The sequence below is a fragment of the Oncorhynchus tshawytscha genome, linkage group LG08, assembly GCF_018296145.1.
Source record: "Oncorhynchus tshawytscha isolate Ot180627B linkage group LG08, Otsh_v2.0, whole genome shotgun sequence".
Lineage (NCBI taxonomy): Eukaryota > Metazoa > Chordata > Actinopteri > Salmoniformes > Salmonidae > Oncorhynchus > Oncorhynchus tshawytscha.
Window position 1 is genome coordinate 85539716 of NC_056436.1, and position 17261 is coordinate 85556976.

Here is a 17261-nt window from a genome sequence, read left to right on the forward strand (position 1 = left end):
CCCGAATAACCCCAGTGCAGGTCTCGCTCTAGATATACAACTTGTCCAGATGGGTTTCTTCAGCTCAGTTCATATGACAACGACGGTTGTTGTCAACAAGAAAAGGTGAAATGTAAAACAACCAAATGCTATGAACGGGAGAAATCGACTTTATTTATATCATCAACAAAACAAAGTAATTCTTTAGATTTTTTTTTTTTAGCTTTCAACTATATGTTTAGTTATGGAGAGTAACGTTGTACGTTGAACCGCAGATGAATGTATATTTTGTTTACACATCCAAAAGTGTTTTTGGATCTGTTGTTAGCTAGTAGGCTAACTAGCTAGCCGGCGATGTATTTGTGATTTGGCTGGCTAGCTAGCTGAATTTTCTTTCTTCTCAAAGTTGTTTTATGGAGATAGTTAGCTTGTGTGTTACACAAATAGTAGTTAGTTTGTCATTGTCGTGATTGTAGGTTAGCTAACTAACCAGTTGCGTCTACATTGTTAGCTAGCTAGCTAGTTAGCCTCGACGTTTACAGGATGAGTAACGTTAGCAGTCAAAAACGCCAGCATTTTAAAGGAGCCGAAGTGAGCTGCGGTGTCAAATACTTCTTGTTTGGATTTAACATCATATTTTGGGTAAGTAGCTGACATTTTTGTATTTCACACCTGCATGTAATTATTCTAAACAAGAGTTTTTCTAGTGCTGCCCGAAAGAGACAAATGAACTAAACAAGTTAAAACTATGCTCGATCGCCTAGCCCTAAAACTATATTCCGATGTTCTTTATCGAATAAATCCTAAAATACTGTTCAGTAAGTTAGTCCCATTAGATAGTGATCATTTCCTGTTATTGATTTGGTGATGCTAGCTACCTTTCTTGACAGTGATCATCTGCCAGGTGAATGTGTCATACGTAATTTATGCATCCCACCATTATGAGTGATTTGTTAATTTGAAACGGTCAATTTTCCAATTTCCCCTCTCTCTCTCTCTCATTCATATATATATATATATATATATATATAACTGTTTTATGATCAATCATCCATCTGCTAATATTTGACTTTGGGCATTATTGTGCCTATTTGTGTGAAGTCTATTGTGTGGTTCCCAGCAGCCCTAATGTGATAGTAATGTAGGACAGCAGAATGCCAACAATAGTAGGTAGTAACTTACACTGTGGGTGGGTGCTCCCCATAGTTCTGATGAATAGCTGTTTGTAGGGTAGGTTTGGGTGTGTATAGGCCTATGTGTGTTGGGCTATTGGAGTCAGACAGCTAGCTAACTGTCTCTGTACTCTACTGCCTTAATGCCTGTCCTATCCGTGCCTGTTAACCTCATACAATAGCCACTCTCACTCTGAGCTAACCTACTCCGCCCATACACACCTCTTAAAGCATGGCTTAGACAGTGAGCTAGTGTACAGTACACAGTAGCCACTGAGTCCATTGTCAGCAACACTGTCATGGCCACACACAAAGAGCTGATAGGCTACTAGCCAGGGACATTATTTCATGTTGCAAGCCTAAGTAGTAATTATAAAACTGGTTGTTTTGGTGCTGATTGGGTGATAGCAGGGAGTTATAGCGCCACAATCCCTGAATTCTTCAGGTAATACCTGTGAACAGTTCTATTAGATTTAATAATTTGCTTCCACATCCCAGCCAGTCAATTTATAAACTTAATCTCCCATAGTAAAAAGTGTCTAGATAATATTTCCCCATGCTATTAGACTAGCATTTGGTTTGCAACATTTGGGGTTTGTCTAAACTTTGCAGTCTGGCTCTCTGACCTGTGGAAAATGTTCAGTTTTTTGTGTGATCTCCACCGTGCCATGCAAATATGTAAGTGAAGAGGCGGACAGCTTCTCTGATCCAGGCACATTCGTTTATCAGGATCATTACAATAGATATCCAAATAAATGACAATAGAAACAAAGGTAAACAAACAAAAGTGTACATAGTTTGCTGTCATTTGAGCTGCTTGATGTGATTGTGTGTTAGCTTTAGTTGGCTAGCTAGCAAATGAGCAGTAGTTAGCCTGCATTGCTGCATGCCAAGGATTTGTTTAGCATATTAACAATTGCAAATAGAATGGCTAGAAGGAGTAAACTGCCGATTTGGCTAGCAACTTCAGAATCTTAGAACTAACGACTGGCTTTTCCCCAGACTATTTTGTATGGTGGAAAGATTAAATAAAACAAATGTACTCAATATAATAAAGATTCTCTGGTCTGATGAAACCAAGATTGAACTCTTTGGCCTGAATGCCAAGCGTCACGCCTGGAGGAACCTGCCACCATCCCTACGGTGAAGCATGGTGGTGGCAGCATCATGCTGTGGGGATGTTTTTCAGCGGCAGGGACTGGGAGACTAGCCAGGATCGAGGTAAAGATTAACAGAGCAAAATACAGAGAGATCCTTGATTAAAAACCTGCTCCAGAGTGCTCAGGACCTCAGATTGGGGCGAAAGTTCATCTTCCAACAGGACAACGCAGGAGTAACTTCGGGACAAGTCTCTGTATGTCCTTCAGTGGCCCAGCCAGAACCCGGACTTGAACCCGATCAAACATCTCTTGAGAGAGATCTGAAAATAGCTGTGCAGCAACGCTCCCCATCCAACCTGACGTAGCTTGAGAGGATCTGTAGAGATGAATGGAAGAAGCTCCCAAATAAAGGTGTGCCAAGCTTGTAGCGTCATACCCAAGAAGACTTGAGGCTTGTAATCGCTGCCATAGGTGCTTCAACAAAGTACCGAGTCACATTCCCAGTGGGTCAGAAGTTTACATATTCTCAATTAGTATTTGGTAGCATTGCCTTTAAATTGTTTAACTTGGGTCTAACATTTTGGGTAGCATTCCACAAGCTTCCCACAATAAGTTTGGTGACTTTTGGCCCATTCCTCCTGACAGAGCTGGTGTAACTGAGTCAGGTTGGTAGGCCTCCTTGCTCACACACACTTTCAGTTCTGCCCACACATTTTCAATAGGATTAAGGTGAGGGCTTTGTGATGGCCACTCCAATACCTTGATTTTGTTGTCCTGAAGCCATTTGCCACAACTTTGGAAATATGCTTGGGGTCATTGTCCATTTGGAAGACGCATTTGCGACCAAGCTTTAACTTGCTGACTGATGTCTTGAGATGTTGCTTCAATATATCCACATAATTTTCCTTCCTCATGATGCCATGTATTTTGTGAAGTGCACCAGTCCCTCCTGCAGCAAAGCACCCCCACAGCATGATGTTGCCACCCCCATGCTTCACAGTTGGGATGGTGTTCTTCGGCTTGCAAGCGTCCCCGTTTTTCCTCCAAACATAAGGATGGTCATTATGGCCAAACAGCTCTGTTTTTGTTTCATTTTTACCCACACGCTCACTAGACTCTACGCACACGCTCACTAGACTCTACGCACACGCTCACTAGACTCTACGCACACGCTCACGAGACTAAATCCAATTTATTTATATAGCCCTTCTTACATCAGCTGATGCCAGAAAGTGCTGTACAGAAACCCAGCCTAAAACCCCTAACAGCAAGCAATGCAGGTGTAGAAGCACAGTGGCTAGGAAAAACTCCCTAGAAAGGCCAAAACCCAGGAAGAAACCTAGAGAGGAACCAGGCTATTAGGGGTGGCCAGTTCTCTTCTGGCTGTGCCGGGTGGAGATTATAACAGAACACAGCCAAGATGTTCAAATGTTCATAAATGACCAGCATGGTCAAATAATAATAATCACAGTAGTTGACGAGGGTGCAACAGGTCAGTACCTCAGGAGTAAATGTCAGTTGGCTTTTCATAGCCGATCATTAAAAGTATCTCTACCGCTCCTGCTGTCTCTAGAGAGTTGAAAACAGCAGATCTGGGACAGGTAGCACGTCCCGTGAACAGGTCAGGTTTCCATAGCCGCAGGCAGAACAGTTGAAACTGGAGCAGCAGCACGGCCAGGTGGACTGGGGACAGCAAGGAGTCATCATGCCAGGTAGTCCTGAGGCATGGTCCTAGGGCTCAGGTCCTCCGAAAGAAAGAGAGAATTAGAGAGAGCATACTTAAATTCACACAGGACACCGGATAAGACAGGAGAAGTACTCCAGATATAACAAACTACTGCTGCATAAATACTGGCTGAGACAGGAGGGATCAGGAGACACTGTGGCCCTATCCGATGATACCCCTGGACAGGGCCAAACAGGAAGGATATAACCCCACCCACTTTGCCAAAGCACAGCCCCCACACCACTAGAGGGATATCTTCAACCACCAACTTACCATCCTGAGGCAAGGCCGAGTATAGCCGACAAAGATCTCCGCCAACACACAACCCAAGGGGGGGCGCCAACCCATACAGGAAGATCACGTCAGTGACTCAACCCACTCAAGTGACACACCCCTCCTAGGGACGGCATGAAAGAGCACCAGCAAGCCAGTGACTCAGCCCCTGTAATAGGGTTAGAGGCAGAGAATCCCAGTGGAGAGAGGGTAACTGGCCAGGCAGAGACAGCAAGGGCGGTTCTTTGCTCCAGAGCCTTTCTGTTCACCTTCACACTCCTGGGCCAGACTACACTCAATCATATGACCTACTGAAGAGATTAGTCTTCAGTAAAGACTTATAGGTTGAGACCGAGTTTGCGTCTCTCACATGGATAGGCAGACCATTCCATAAAAATGGAGCTCTATAGGAGAAAGCCCTGCCTCCAGCTGTTTGCTTAGAAATTCTAGGGACAATTAGGAGGCCTGCGTCTTGTGACCGTAGCGTACGTGTAGGTATGTACGGCAGGACCAAATCGGAAAGATAGGTAGGAGCAAGCCCATGTAATGCTTTGTAGGTTAGCAGCAAAACCTTGAAATCAGCCCTTGCCTTAACAGGAAGCCAGTGTAGGGAGGCTAGTACTGGAGTAATGTGATCAAATTTTTGGGTTCTAGTTAGTGCGAAATACGGCTGCTATAATCCTAACTTAAGTTTATTTAGTGCTTTATTGCAGTAGTCTAACCTAGAAGTAACAAAAGCATGGATACATTTTTTTGGCCAAAGTTTCTGATTTTTGCAATGTTACAATGTCTACCCACACACTCACGCGACTCTACCGACACACTCACGCGACTCTACCGACACACTCACTAGACTCTACCCACACACTCACTGGACTCTACCCACACACTCACTGGACTCTACCCACACACTCACTAGACTCTACCCACACACTCACTAGACTCTACCCACACACTCACTAGACTCTACCCACACACTCACTAGACTCTACCCACACACTCACTAGACTCTACCCACACACTCACTAGACTCTACCCACACACTCACTAGACTCTACCCACACACTCACTAGACTCTACCCACACACTCACTTGACTCTACCCACACACTCACTGGACTCTACCCACACACTCACTGGACTCTACCCACACACTCACTGGACTCTACCCACACACTCACTGACTCTACCCACACACTCACTAGACTCTACCCACACACTCACTTGACTCTACCCACACACTCACTAGACTCTACCCACACACTCACTAGACTCTACCCACACACTCACTAGACTCTACCCACACACTCACTTGACTCTACCCACACACTCACTGGACTCTACCCACACACTCACTGGACTCTACCCACACACTCACTTGACTCTACCCACACACTCACTGGACTCTACCCACACACTCACTAGACTCTACCCACACACTCACTAGACTCTACCCACACACTCACTAGACTCTACCCACACACTCACTTGACTCTACCCACACACTCACTGGACTCTACCCACACACTCACTGGACTCTACCCACACACTCACTGGACTCTACCCACACACTCACTAGACTCTACCCACACACTCACTAGACTCTACCCACACACTCACTTGACTCTACCCACACACTCACTTGACTCTACCCACACACTCACTTGACTCTACCCACACACTCACGAGACTCTACCCACACACTCACGAGACTCTACCCACACACTCACGAGACTCTACCCACACACTCACTAGACTCTACCCACACACTCACTAGACTGATATTCCAACACACACATACATGCAAACACACACCAGTGGAGGCTGCTAAGGGAAGGGCGGCTCATAATAATGTCTGGAATGAAGCAAATAGATTGGCGTCAAATACATGCCAGTGCCAGCCATTACCACGAGCCCATCCTCCCCAATTAAGGTGCCACCAACCTCCTGTGACACACACACACGTGCATTTTAACGACACACACACTCACACATAGACAGTCTTTCATACACTGCTGCTACTCTTTTTATTGTCTATCCTGATTGCCTAGTCACTTACCCCTTCCCAAATGTACCTCAACTACCTCGTACCCCTGAACATTGACTAGGTACTGGTACTTCCTATATATAGCCATGTTACTACCTGGTACTTCCTGTATATAGCCATGTTACTACCTGGTACTCCCTGTATATAACCATGTTATTACCTGGTACTCCCTGTATATAATCATGTTATTACCTGGTACTCCCTGTATATAACCATGTTATTACCTGGTACTCCCTGCATATAGCCATGTTATTACCTGGTACTCCCTGCATATAGCCATGTTATTACCTGGTACTCCCTGTATATAACCATGTTATTACCTGGTACTCCCTGTATATAACCATGTTATTACCTGGTACTCCCTGTATATAACCTTGTTATTTCCTGATACTCCCTGTATATAGCCATGTTATTACCTGGTACTCCCTGTATATAGCCATGTTATTACCTGGTACTCCCTGTATATAACCATGTTATTACCTGGTACTCCCTGTATATAACCATGTTATTACCTGGTACTCCCTGTATATAACCTTGTTATTTCCTGATACTCCCTGTATATAACCATGTTACTACCTGGTACTTCCTGTATATAGCCATGTTATTTTTATACCATTTCCTTTTAACTCAAAGAATGTATATTTTTTTCAGCTCTGCTTTGTTGGGACGTAAGTTAGCATTTCACTGTAGAGGCTACACCTGTTGCATTCGGCGCATGTGACCAATACAATTTGATTTGAACTGTGTGTGCGGTGCTTCAGGGGTGCATTCATTCCACCAATTTTTTTTTTTATTGCAAATGTTTCTTAAACAGAAGGAGACGGGACATCTTTGAATTTGTCCAATAGAAACTCCTTTTGTAGTCTAGGTTGTAGCAACCTTATGGGTATAGGGAACATTAAAGTATCTAGTATTTAGTATCCTAAACGTATCAATGTTACATTGAACTGGGTGAATAGAATATGAACGACAGTCATCCAATATGCTGCTAGGCTAACTGCTAGACCTATAAGGAAGTAGGCTAGCTAACTTGAGACCTACTAGGCCTGCAGATTTCTTTCTAATGGTCATTTTGGCAAGTTGTTGACTTCCAGAAATAACACCTACCTGTCTAGCTCAGCGATTCTCAGCTGGTGGGTCGTGTTTTTTTGAGTAAAAACATAACATTTGTTTGAATGATGAAGTTAGTGTGTATAATTGTTAATTTACGATTGTAAATCATTTAATCTCTGAACAAATGTTCTTCAAACAGAACTATCGGCAATGGCATTTTGGTAGATTTTATTTTTTTTGGTCTCAAGTGAGTTTAATATTCTTCGGCAAGAATATGGGCAACATTTTATTTTTGACAGTGAAAGAGGTGAGAATGTTGTTCCCTTGTTGTTATGTAATTGCTACATTTACTATCAATGTAGCGTAAATATAAAGCGTTTTCTCCAGATTGTATTTTGGGTGCCGAGGATAAACCAGTTAAGAACCACTAATCTAGCTTGTAAACAAAATTAGCCTACTGTCTCTTATCCACGTCGTAATTAATCACGTTTTTCACTCCACTTCTCAGATGTTCTGCGAACCTTACAGGGTTGTAATTACCAGATGGTTCAGAAGATGGAGGCTCAGAGTTTCTGAGTTATCTGCATGAACCTTGTGGTCTCTACTGTAACATTATACAACTCTGTAAATACAGTGCCTTGCGAAAGTATTCGGCTCCCTTGAACTTTGCGACCTTTTGCCACATTTCAGGCTTCAAACATAAAGTTTTAAAACTGTATTTTTTTGTGAAGAATCAACAACAAGTGGGACACAATCATGAAGTGGAACGACATTTATTGGATATTTCAAACTTTTTTAACAAATCAAAAACTGAAAAATTGGGCGTGCAAAATTATTCAGCCCCCGTAAGTTAATACTTTGTAGCGCCACCTTTTGCTGCGATTACAGCTGTAAGTCGCTTGGGGTGTGTCTCTATCAGTTTTGCACATCGAGGAACTGACATTTTTTCCCATTCCTCCTTGCAAAACAGCTCGAGCTCAGTGAGGTTGGATGGAGAGCATTTGTGAACAGCAGTTTTCAGTTCTTTCCACAGATTCTCGATTGGATTCAGGTCTGGACTTTGACTTGGCCATTCTAACACCTGGATATGTTTATTTTTTACCATTCCATTGTAGATTTTGCTTTATGTTTTGGATCATTGTCTTGTTGGAAGACAAATCTCCGTCCCAGTCTCAGGTCTTTTGCAGACTCCATCAGGTTTTCTTCCAGAATGGTCCTGTATTTGGCTCCATCCATCTTCCCATCAATTTTAACCATCTTCCCTGTCCCTGCTGAAGAAAAGCAGTCCCAAACCATGATGCTGCCACCACCATGTTTGACAGTGGGGATGGTGTGTTCAGGGTGATGACCTGTGTTGCTTTTACGCCAAACATAACGTTTTGCATTGTTGCCAAAAAGTTACATTTTGGTTTCATCTGACCAGAGCACCTTCTTCCACATGTTTGGTGTGTCTCCCAGGTGGCTTGTGGCAAACTTTAAACAACACTTTTTATGGATATCTTTAAGAAATGGCTTTCTTCTTGCCACTCTTCCATAAAGGCCAGATTTGTGCAATATACGACTGATTGTTGTCCTATGGCCAGAGTCTCCCACCTCAGCTGTAGATCTCTGCAGTTCATCCAGAGTGATCATGGGCCTCTTGGCTGCATCTCTGATCAGTCTTCTCCTTGTATGAGCTGAAAGTTTAGAGGGACGGCCAGGTCTTGGTAGATTTGCAGTGGTCTGATACTCCTTCCATTTCAATATTATCGCTTGCACAGTGCTCCTTGGGATGTTTAAAGCTTGGGAAATATTTTTGTATCCAAATCCGGCTTTAAACTTCTTCACAACAGTATGTCGGACCTGCCTGGTGTGTTCCTTGTTCTTCATGATGCTCTCTGCGCTTTTAACGGACCTCTGAGACTATCACAGTGCAGGTGCATTTATACGGAGACTTGATTACACACAGGTGGATTGTATTTATCATCATTAGTCATTTAGGTCAACATTGGATCATTCAGAGATCCTCACTGAACTTCTGGAGAGAGTTTGCTGCACTGAAAGTAAAGGGGCTGAATAATTTTGCACGCCCAATTTTTCAGTTTTTGATTTGTTAAAAAAGTTTGAAATATCCAATAAATGTCGTTCCACTTCATGATTGTGTCCCACTTGTTGTTGATTCTTCACAAAAAAATACAGTTTTATATCTTCATGTTTGAAGCCTGAAATGTGGCAAAAGGTCCTAAAGTTCAAGGGGGCTGAATACTTTCGCAAGGCACTGTATCAGGTCTCTACTGTAACATAATACAACTCTGTAAATATCAGGTCTCTACTGTAACATTATACAACTGTAAATATCAGGTCTCTACTGTAACATTATACAACTCTGTAAATATCAGGTCTCCACTATAACATTATACAACTGTAAATATCAGGTCTCTACTGTAACATTATACAACTCTGTAAATATCAGGTCTCCGCTATAACATTATACAACTCTGTAAATATTTTAATGTAGTCTAGTCCCTGGGAAAGGCAGTTGTGTGGTTTGTTGCAACCCAGATAACACATCCACACGTTTGATAGGCCCTACGTTGATTACACAGGATGAGATGTGGTGAATTGGGAATGTTTTTGAATCTTTTTGTGTGTGTGTCGTATCATCAGCAGAGTATATAACCAATGAAAGTGGTTGGCTTTGAAAGGTCATTCATTCATCTGTTGATGAAAGTGTCTAGTATGTAGGCCCTTCCCTAGTTTATTTAAAGCACTGAGATGAGCATGGGACTGGTTGTGTAGCCTAGGGTTAAGGTTGGGTAAATTGAGGTTAACACACACTCAACCTACGCCGAAGAGTGTAACAGGATCATATGGATTAAGGAGAGCTTCTCCCCCCAACTGTCAAACTCTACGGTACTGAATTATACTCTACTTGACTATACTGTTCTCTTTGAATAAACCTATTTGTCTCCCTCTGATTTTCTTTGTGGTCTGTGTTACTGACGAGTAACATCAACTGCTAACAACTATATATACAAAAGTATGTGGACACCTCTTCAAATTAGTGTTTTTTTCTATTTCAGCCACACCTGTTGCTGACAAGTGTATAAAATTGAGCCCAATACCATGCAATCTCCATAGACAAACATTGGCTGTAGGATGTCCTTACTGAAGAGCTCAGTAACTTTCAACGTTGCACCATCATAGGATGCCACCTTTCCAACAAGTCAGTTTGCAAAATGTCTTCCCTGTTAGACCTGCCCCGGTCAACTGTAAGTGCTGTTATGAAGTGCAAACATGTAGGAGCAACAACGGCTCAGCCGAGAAGTGGTAGGCCACACAACCTCACATAACAGGACCGCCGAGTGCTGAAGAGTGTAAAAATCTTCTATATTCGGTTGTAACACTCACTACTGAGGTCCAAACTGCCTCTGGAAGCAACGTCAGCTCGAGAACTGTTCGTCTGAAGCTTCATGAAATGGGTTTCCATGGCCGAGCAGCTGCACACAAGCCTAAGATCACCATGCTCAATGCCAAGCGTCGGCTAGAGTGGTGTAAAACTCGCCGCCATTGGATTATGGAGTGATGAATCATGCTTCACCATCTGACAATCCAATGGACGAATCTGAGTTTGGCAGATGCCAGGAGAATGCTACCTGCGCCCAACATACAATGACATTCTAGATGACTTTGTGGAAACTGTTTGTGCAAGGCCCTTTCCTGTTTCAGCATAACAATGCCTCCGTGCACAAACCGAGGTCTGTATGGAAATGGTTTTGTGGAAGAACTCGACTGGCCTGCACAGAGCCCTGACCTCAACCCCATCGAACACCTTTGGAATGAATTGGAAAGCCAACTGTGAGCCAGGCTTCATCACCCAACATCAGTGCCCGACCTCACTATTGTCCATGGCTGAATGAAAGCAAGTTCCAACATCTAGTGGAAAGACTTCCCAGAAGAGTGTAGGCTGTTCTAGCAGCACAGGGGGGAGCATTAATAACTCCTTATTAATGCCCATGATTTTAGAATGAAATGTGTGATGAGCAGGTGTCCACATACTTTTGCTAATGTAGTGTATATGTGTACAGTCAGTTTACTGTGATGGAATATGTGTAGTTTTTTGTATGTCAGGTAACCTTCTGTTTCTGTGTTTTATTCACCAGTTACTGGGAGCAGCCTTCCTGGGCATAGGACTGTGGGCATGGGCCGAGAAGGTAAAAAACATTTATTAGTCAAATATTTTCAGGACATTTTTTTTCAGGTATCCGGATAGTCCAAATTCTAAACAAAATATATTTAATAAAAATAAAGAGCAAACATGCTGCTTTTCTCTGGTTGTTTGGCTAACAGCAGAAGAGAAGTCGGATTTTTCACAGTGATCGAACTGACTTTTCTGGTGAATATTTTGCATTGATCTGTGTCAGGTATTGTTGAAACTCTCTTATGTGAGCACCTGTAAATGCTATTTGAATTGGGGGAATAGCATGCTGATATCAGGGTAGCCTGGAGGTTAAATACATACTGATGTTAGGGTAGCCTGGAGGTTAAATACATACTGATGTCAGGGTAGCCTGGGGGGTTAAATACATACTGATGTCAGGGTAGCCTGGAGGTTAAATACATACTGATGTCAGGGTAGCCTGGAGGTTAACTACATACTGATGTCAGGGTAGCCTGGAGGTTAAATACATACTGATGTCAGGGTAGCCTGGATGGTTAACTACATACTGATATCAGGGTAGCCTGGAGGTTAAATACATACTGATGTCAGGGTAGCCTGGATGGTTAACTACATACTGATGTCAGGGTAGCCTGGAGGTTAAATACATACTGATGTCAGGGTAGCCTGGAGGTTAAATACATACTGATGTCAGGGTAGCCTGGAGGTTAACTACATACTGATGTCAGGGTAGCCTGGAGGTTAACTACATACTGATGTCAGGGTAGCCTGGAGGTTAACTACATACTGATGTCAGGGTAGCCTGGAGGTTAACTACATACTGATGTCAGGGTAGCCTGGAAGTTAACTACATACTGATGTCAGGGTAGCCTGGAGGTTAACTACATACTGATGTCAGGGTAGCCTGGAGGTTAACTACATACTGAAGTCAGGGTAGCCTGGAGGTTAACTACATACTGATGTCAGGGTAGCCTGGAGGTTAACTACATACTGATGTCAGGGTAGCCTGGAGGTTAACTACATACTGATGTCAGGGTAGCCTGGAGGTTAACTACATACTGATGTCAGGGTAGCCTGGAGGTTAACTACATACTGATGTCAGGGTAGCCTGGAGGTTAACTACATACTGATGTCAGGGTAGCCTGGAGGGTTAAATACATACTGATGTCAGGGTAGCCTGGAGGGTTAAATACATACTGATGTCAGGGTAGCCTGGATGAAATAATACATACTGATGTCAGGGTAGCCAGGAGGTTAACTACATACTGATGTCAGGGTAGCCTGGAGGTTAACTACATACTGATGTCAGGGTAGCCTGGAGGGTTAAATACATACTGATGTCAGGGTAGTCTGGATGAAATAATACATACTGATGTCAGGGTAGCCTGGAGGGTTAAATACATACTGATGTCAGGGTAGCCTGGATGAAATAATACATACTGATGTCAGGGTAGCCTGGATGAAATAATACATACTGATGTCAGGGTAGCCTGGATGAAATAATACATACTGATGTCAGGATAGCCTGGATGAAATAATACATACTGATGTCAGGTTAGCCTGGATGAAATAATACATACTGATGTCAGGGTAGCCTGGAGGTTAAATACATACTGATGTCAGGGTAGCCTGGAGGTTAAATACATACTGATGTCAGGGTAGCCTGGAGGGTTAAATACATACTGATGTCAGGGTAGCCTGGAGGTTAAATACATACTGATGTCAGGGTAGCCTGGAGGGTTAAATACATACTGATGTCAGGGTAGCCTGGAGGTTAAATACATACTGATGTCAGGGTAGCCTGGAGGTTAAATACATACTGATGTCAGAGTAGCCTGGAGGTTAAATACATACTGGTATCAGGGTAGCCTGGAGGTTAAATACATACTGATGTCAGGGTAGCCTGGATGGAATAATACATACTGACGTCAGGGTAGCCTGGAGGTTAAATACATACTGATGTCAGGGTAGCCTGGAGGTTAAATACATACTGATGTCAGGGTAGCCTGGATGGAATAATACATACTGATATCAGGGTAGCCTGGAGGTTAAATACATACTGATGTCAGGGTAGCCTGGATGGAATAATACATACTGATGTCAGGGTAGCCTGGATGAAATAATACATACTGATGTCAGGGTAGCCTGGATGAAATAATACATACTGATGTCAGGGTAGCCTGGATGAAATAATACATACTGATGTCAGGGTAGCCTGGATGAAATAATACATACTGATGTCAGGGTAGCCTGGATGAAATAATACATACTGATGTCAGGGTAGCCTGGAGGTTAAATACATACTGATGTCAGGGTAGCCTGGATGTTAAATACATACTGATGTCAGGGTAGCCTGGATGAAATAATACATACTGATGTCAGGGTAGCCTGGAGGTTAAATACATACTGATGTCAGGGTAGCCTGGATGAAATAATACATACTGATGTCAGGGTAGCCTTGATGAAATAATACATACTGATGTCAGGGTAGCCTGGATGAAATAATACATACTGATGTCAGGGTAGCCTGGAGGGTTAAATACATACTGATGTCAGGGTAGCCTGGATGAAATAATACATACTGATGTCAGGGTAGCCTGGATTAAATAATACATACTGATGTCAGGGTAGCCTGGATGAAATAATACATACTGATGTCAGGGTAGCCTGGAGGAAATAATACATACTGATGTCAGGTTAGCCTGGATGAAATAATACATACTGATGTCAGGGTAGCCTGGAGGTTAAATACATACTGATGTCAGGGTAGCCTGGAGGTTAAATACATACTGATGTCAGGGTAGCCTGGATGGAATAATACATACTGATATCAGGGTAGCCTGGATGAAATAATACATACTGATGTCAGGGTAGCCTGGAGGTTAAATACATACTGATGTCAGGGTAGCCTGGATGAAATAATACATACTGATGTCAGGGTAGCCTTGATGAAATAATACATACTGATGTCAGGGTAGCCTGGATGAAATAATACATACTGATGTCAGGGTAGCCTGGAGGGTTAAATACATACTGATGTCAGGGTAGCCTGGATGAAATAATACATACTGATGTCAGGGTAGCCTGGAGGTTAAATACATACTGATGTCAGGGTAGCCTGGATGAAATAATACATACTGATGTCAGGGTAGCCTGGATTAAATAATACATACTGATGTCAGGGTAGCCTGGATGAAATAATACATACTGATGTCAGGGTAGCCTGGAGGAAATAATACATACTGATGTCAGGTTAGCCTGGATGAAATAATACATACTGATGTCAGGGTAGCCTGGAGGTTAAATACATACTGATGTCAGGGTAGCCTGGAGGTTAAATACATACTGATGTCAGGGTAGCCTGGATGGAATAATACATACTGATATCAGGGTAGCCTGGAGGTTAAATACATACTGATGTCAGGGTAGCCTGGATGGAATAATACATACTGATGTCAGGGTAGCCTGGATGAAATAATACATACTGATGTCAGGGTAGCCTGGATGAAATAATACATACTGATGTCAGGGTAGCCTGGATGAAATAATACATACTGATGTCAGGGTAGCCTGGATGAAATAATACATACTGATGTCAGGGTAGCCTGGATGAAATAATACATACTGATGTCAGGGTAGCCTGGAGGTTAAATACAGACTGATGTCAGGGTAGCCTGGATGTTAAATACATACTGATGTCAGGGTAGCCTGGAGGTTAAATACATACTGATGTCAGGGTAGCCTGGATGAAATAATACATACTGATGTCAGGGTAGCCTTGATGAAATAATACATACTGATGTCAGGGTAGCCTGGATGAAATAATACATACTGATGTCAGGGTAGCCTGGAGGGTTAAATACATACTGATGTCAGGGTAGCCTGGATGAAATAATACATACTGATGTCAGGGTAGCCTGGAGGGTTAAATACATACTGATGTCAGGGTAGCCTGGATGAAATAATACATACTGATGTCAGGGTAGCCTGGAGGTTAAATACATACTGATGTCAGGGTAGCCTGGATGAAATAATACATACTGATGTCAGGGTAGCCTGGATTAAATAATACATACTGATGTCAGGGTAGCCTGGATGAAATAATACACACTGATGTCAGGGTAGCCTGGAGGAAATAATACATACTGATGTCAGGTTAGCCTGGATGAAATAATACATACTGATGTCAGGGTAGCCTGGAGGTTAAGTACATACTGATGTCAGGGTAGCCTGGAGGTTAAATACATACTGATGTCAGGGTAGCCTGGATGAAATAATACATACTGATGTCAGGGTAGCCTGGAGGTTAAATACATACTGATGTCAGGGTAGCCTGGATGAAATAATACATACTGATGTCAGGGTAGCCTGGATTAAATAATACATACTGATGTCAGGGTAGCCTGGATGAAATAATACATACTGATGTCAGGGTAGCCTGGAGGAAATAATACATACTGATGTCAGGTTAGCCTGGATGAAATAATACATACTGATGTCAGGGTAGCCTGGAGGTTAAATACATACTGATGTCAGGGTAGCCTGGAGGTTAAATACATACTGATGTCAGGGTAGCCTGGATGGAATAATACATACTGATATCAGGGTAGCCTGGAGGTTAAATACATACTGATGTCAGGGTAGCCTGGATGGAATAATACATACTGATGTCAGGGTAGCCTGGATGAAATAATACATACTGATGTCAGGGTAGCCTGGAGGGTTAAATACATACTGATGTCAGGGTAGCCTGGATGAAATAATACATACTGATGTCAGGGTAGCCTGGAGGTTAAATACATACTGATGTCAGGGTAGCCTGGATGAAATAATACATACTGATGTCAGGGTAGCCTGGATTAAATAATACATACTGATGTCAGGGTAGCCTGGATGAAATAATACATACTGATGTCAGGGTAGCCTGGAGGAAATAATACATACTGATGTCAGGTTAGCCTGGATGAAATAATACATACTGATGTCAGGGTAGCCTGGAGGTTAAATACATACTGATGTCAGGGTAGCCTGGATGGAATAATACATACTGATATCAGGGTAGCCTGGAGGTTAAATACATACTGATGTCAGGGTAGCCTGGATGGAATAATACATACTGATGTCAGGGTAGCCTGGATTAAATAATACATACTGATGTCAGGGTAGCCTGGATGAAATAATACATACTGATGTCAGGGTAGCCTGGAGGAAATAATACATACTGATGTCAGGTTAGCCTGGATGAAATAATACATACTGATGTCAGGGTAGCCTGGAGGTTAAGTACATACTGATGTCAGGGTAGCCTGGAGGTTAAATACATACTGATGTCAGGGTAGCCTGGAGGGTTAAATACATACTGATGTCAGGGTAGCCTGGAGGTTAAATACATACTGATGTCAGGGTAGCCTGGAGGTTAAATACATACTGATGTCAGGGTAGCCTGGAGGTTAAATACATACTGATGTCAGGGTAGCCTGGTGGGTTAAATACATACTGATGTCAGGGTAGCCTGGAGGTTAAATACATACTGATGTCAGGGTAGCCTGGAGGTTAAATATATACTGGTATCAGGGTAGCCTGGAGGTTAAATACATACTGATGTCAGGGTAGCCTGGATGAAATAATACATACTGATGTCAGGGTGGCCTGGAGGTTAAATACATACTGATGTCAGGGTAGCCTGGAGGTTAAATACATACTCATGTCAGGGTAGCCTGGATGGAATAATACATACTGATATCAGGGTAGCC

General features: G+C 42.7%; 1 protein-coding gene across 2 annotated transcripts in view; it reads left to right on the forward strand.

Moving 5' to 3' along the window:
* The window catches only part of LOC112255863 (tetraspanin-17), a 37031-nt gene continuing 19770 nt past the window's right edge, over positions 1 to 17261 (forward strand). For both annotated transcript variants that reach the window (XR_006083955.1, XM_042326137.1), the window contains exons 1-2: positions 1 to 621; positions 11492 to 11542. Coding sequence is in view for 1 of the 2 variants with exons in the window: in XM_042326137.1 (XP_042182071.1) it covers positions 523 to 621; positions 11492 to 11542 (150 nt within the window). In the remaining variant the exon portion in view is untranslated. The remainder of the gene's footprint in view (positions 622 to 11491; positions 11543 to 17261) is intronic.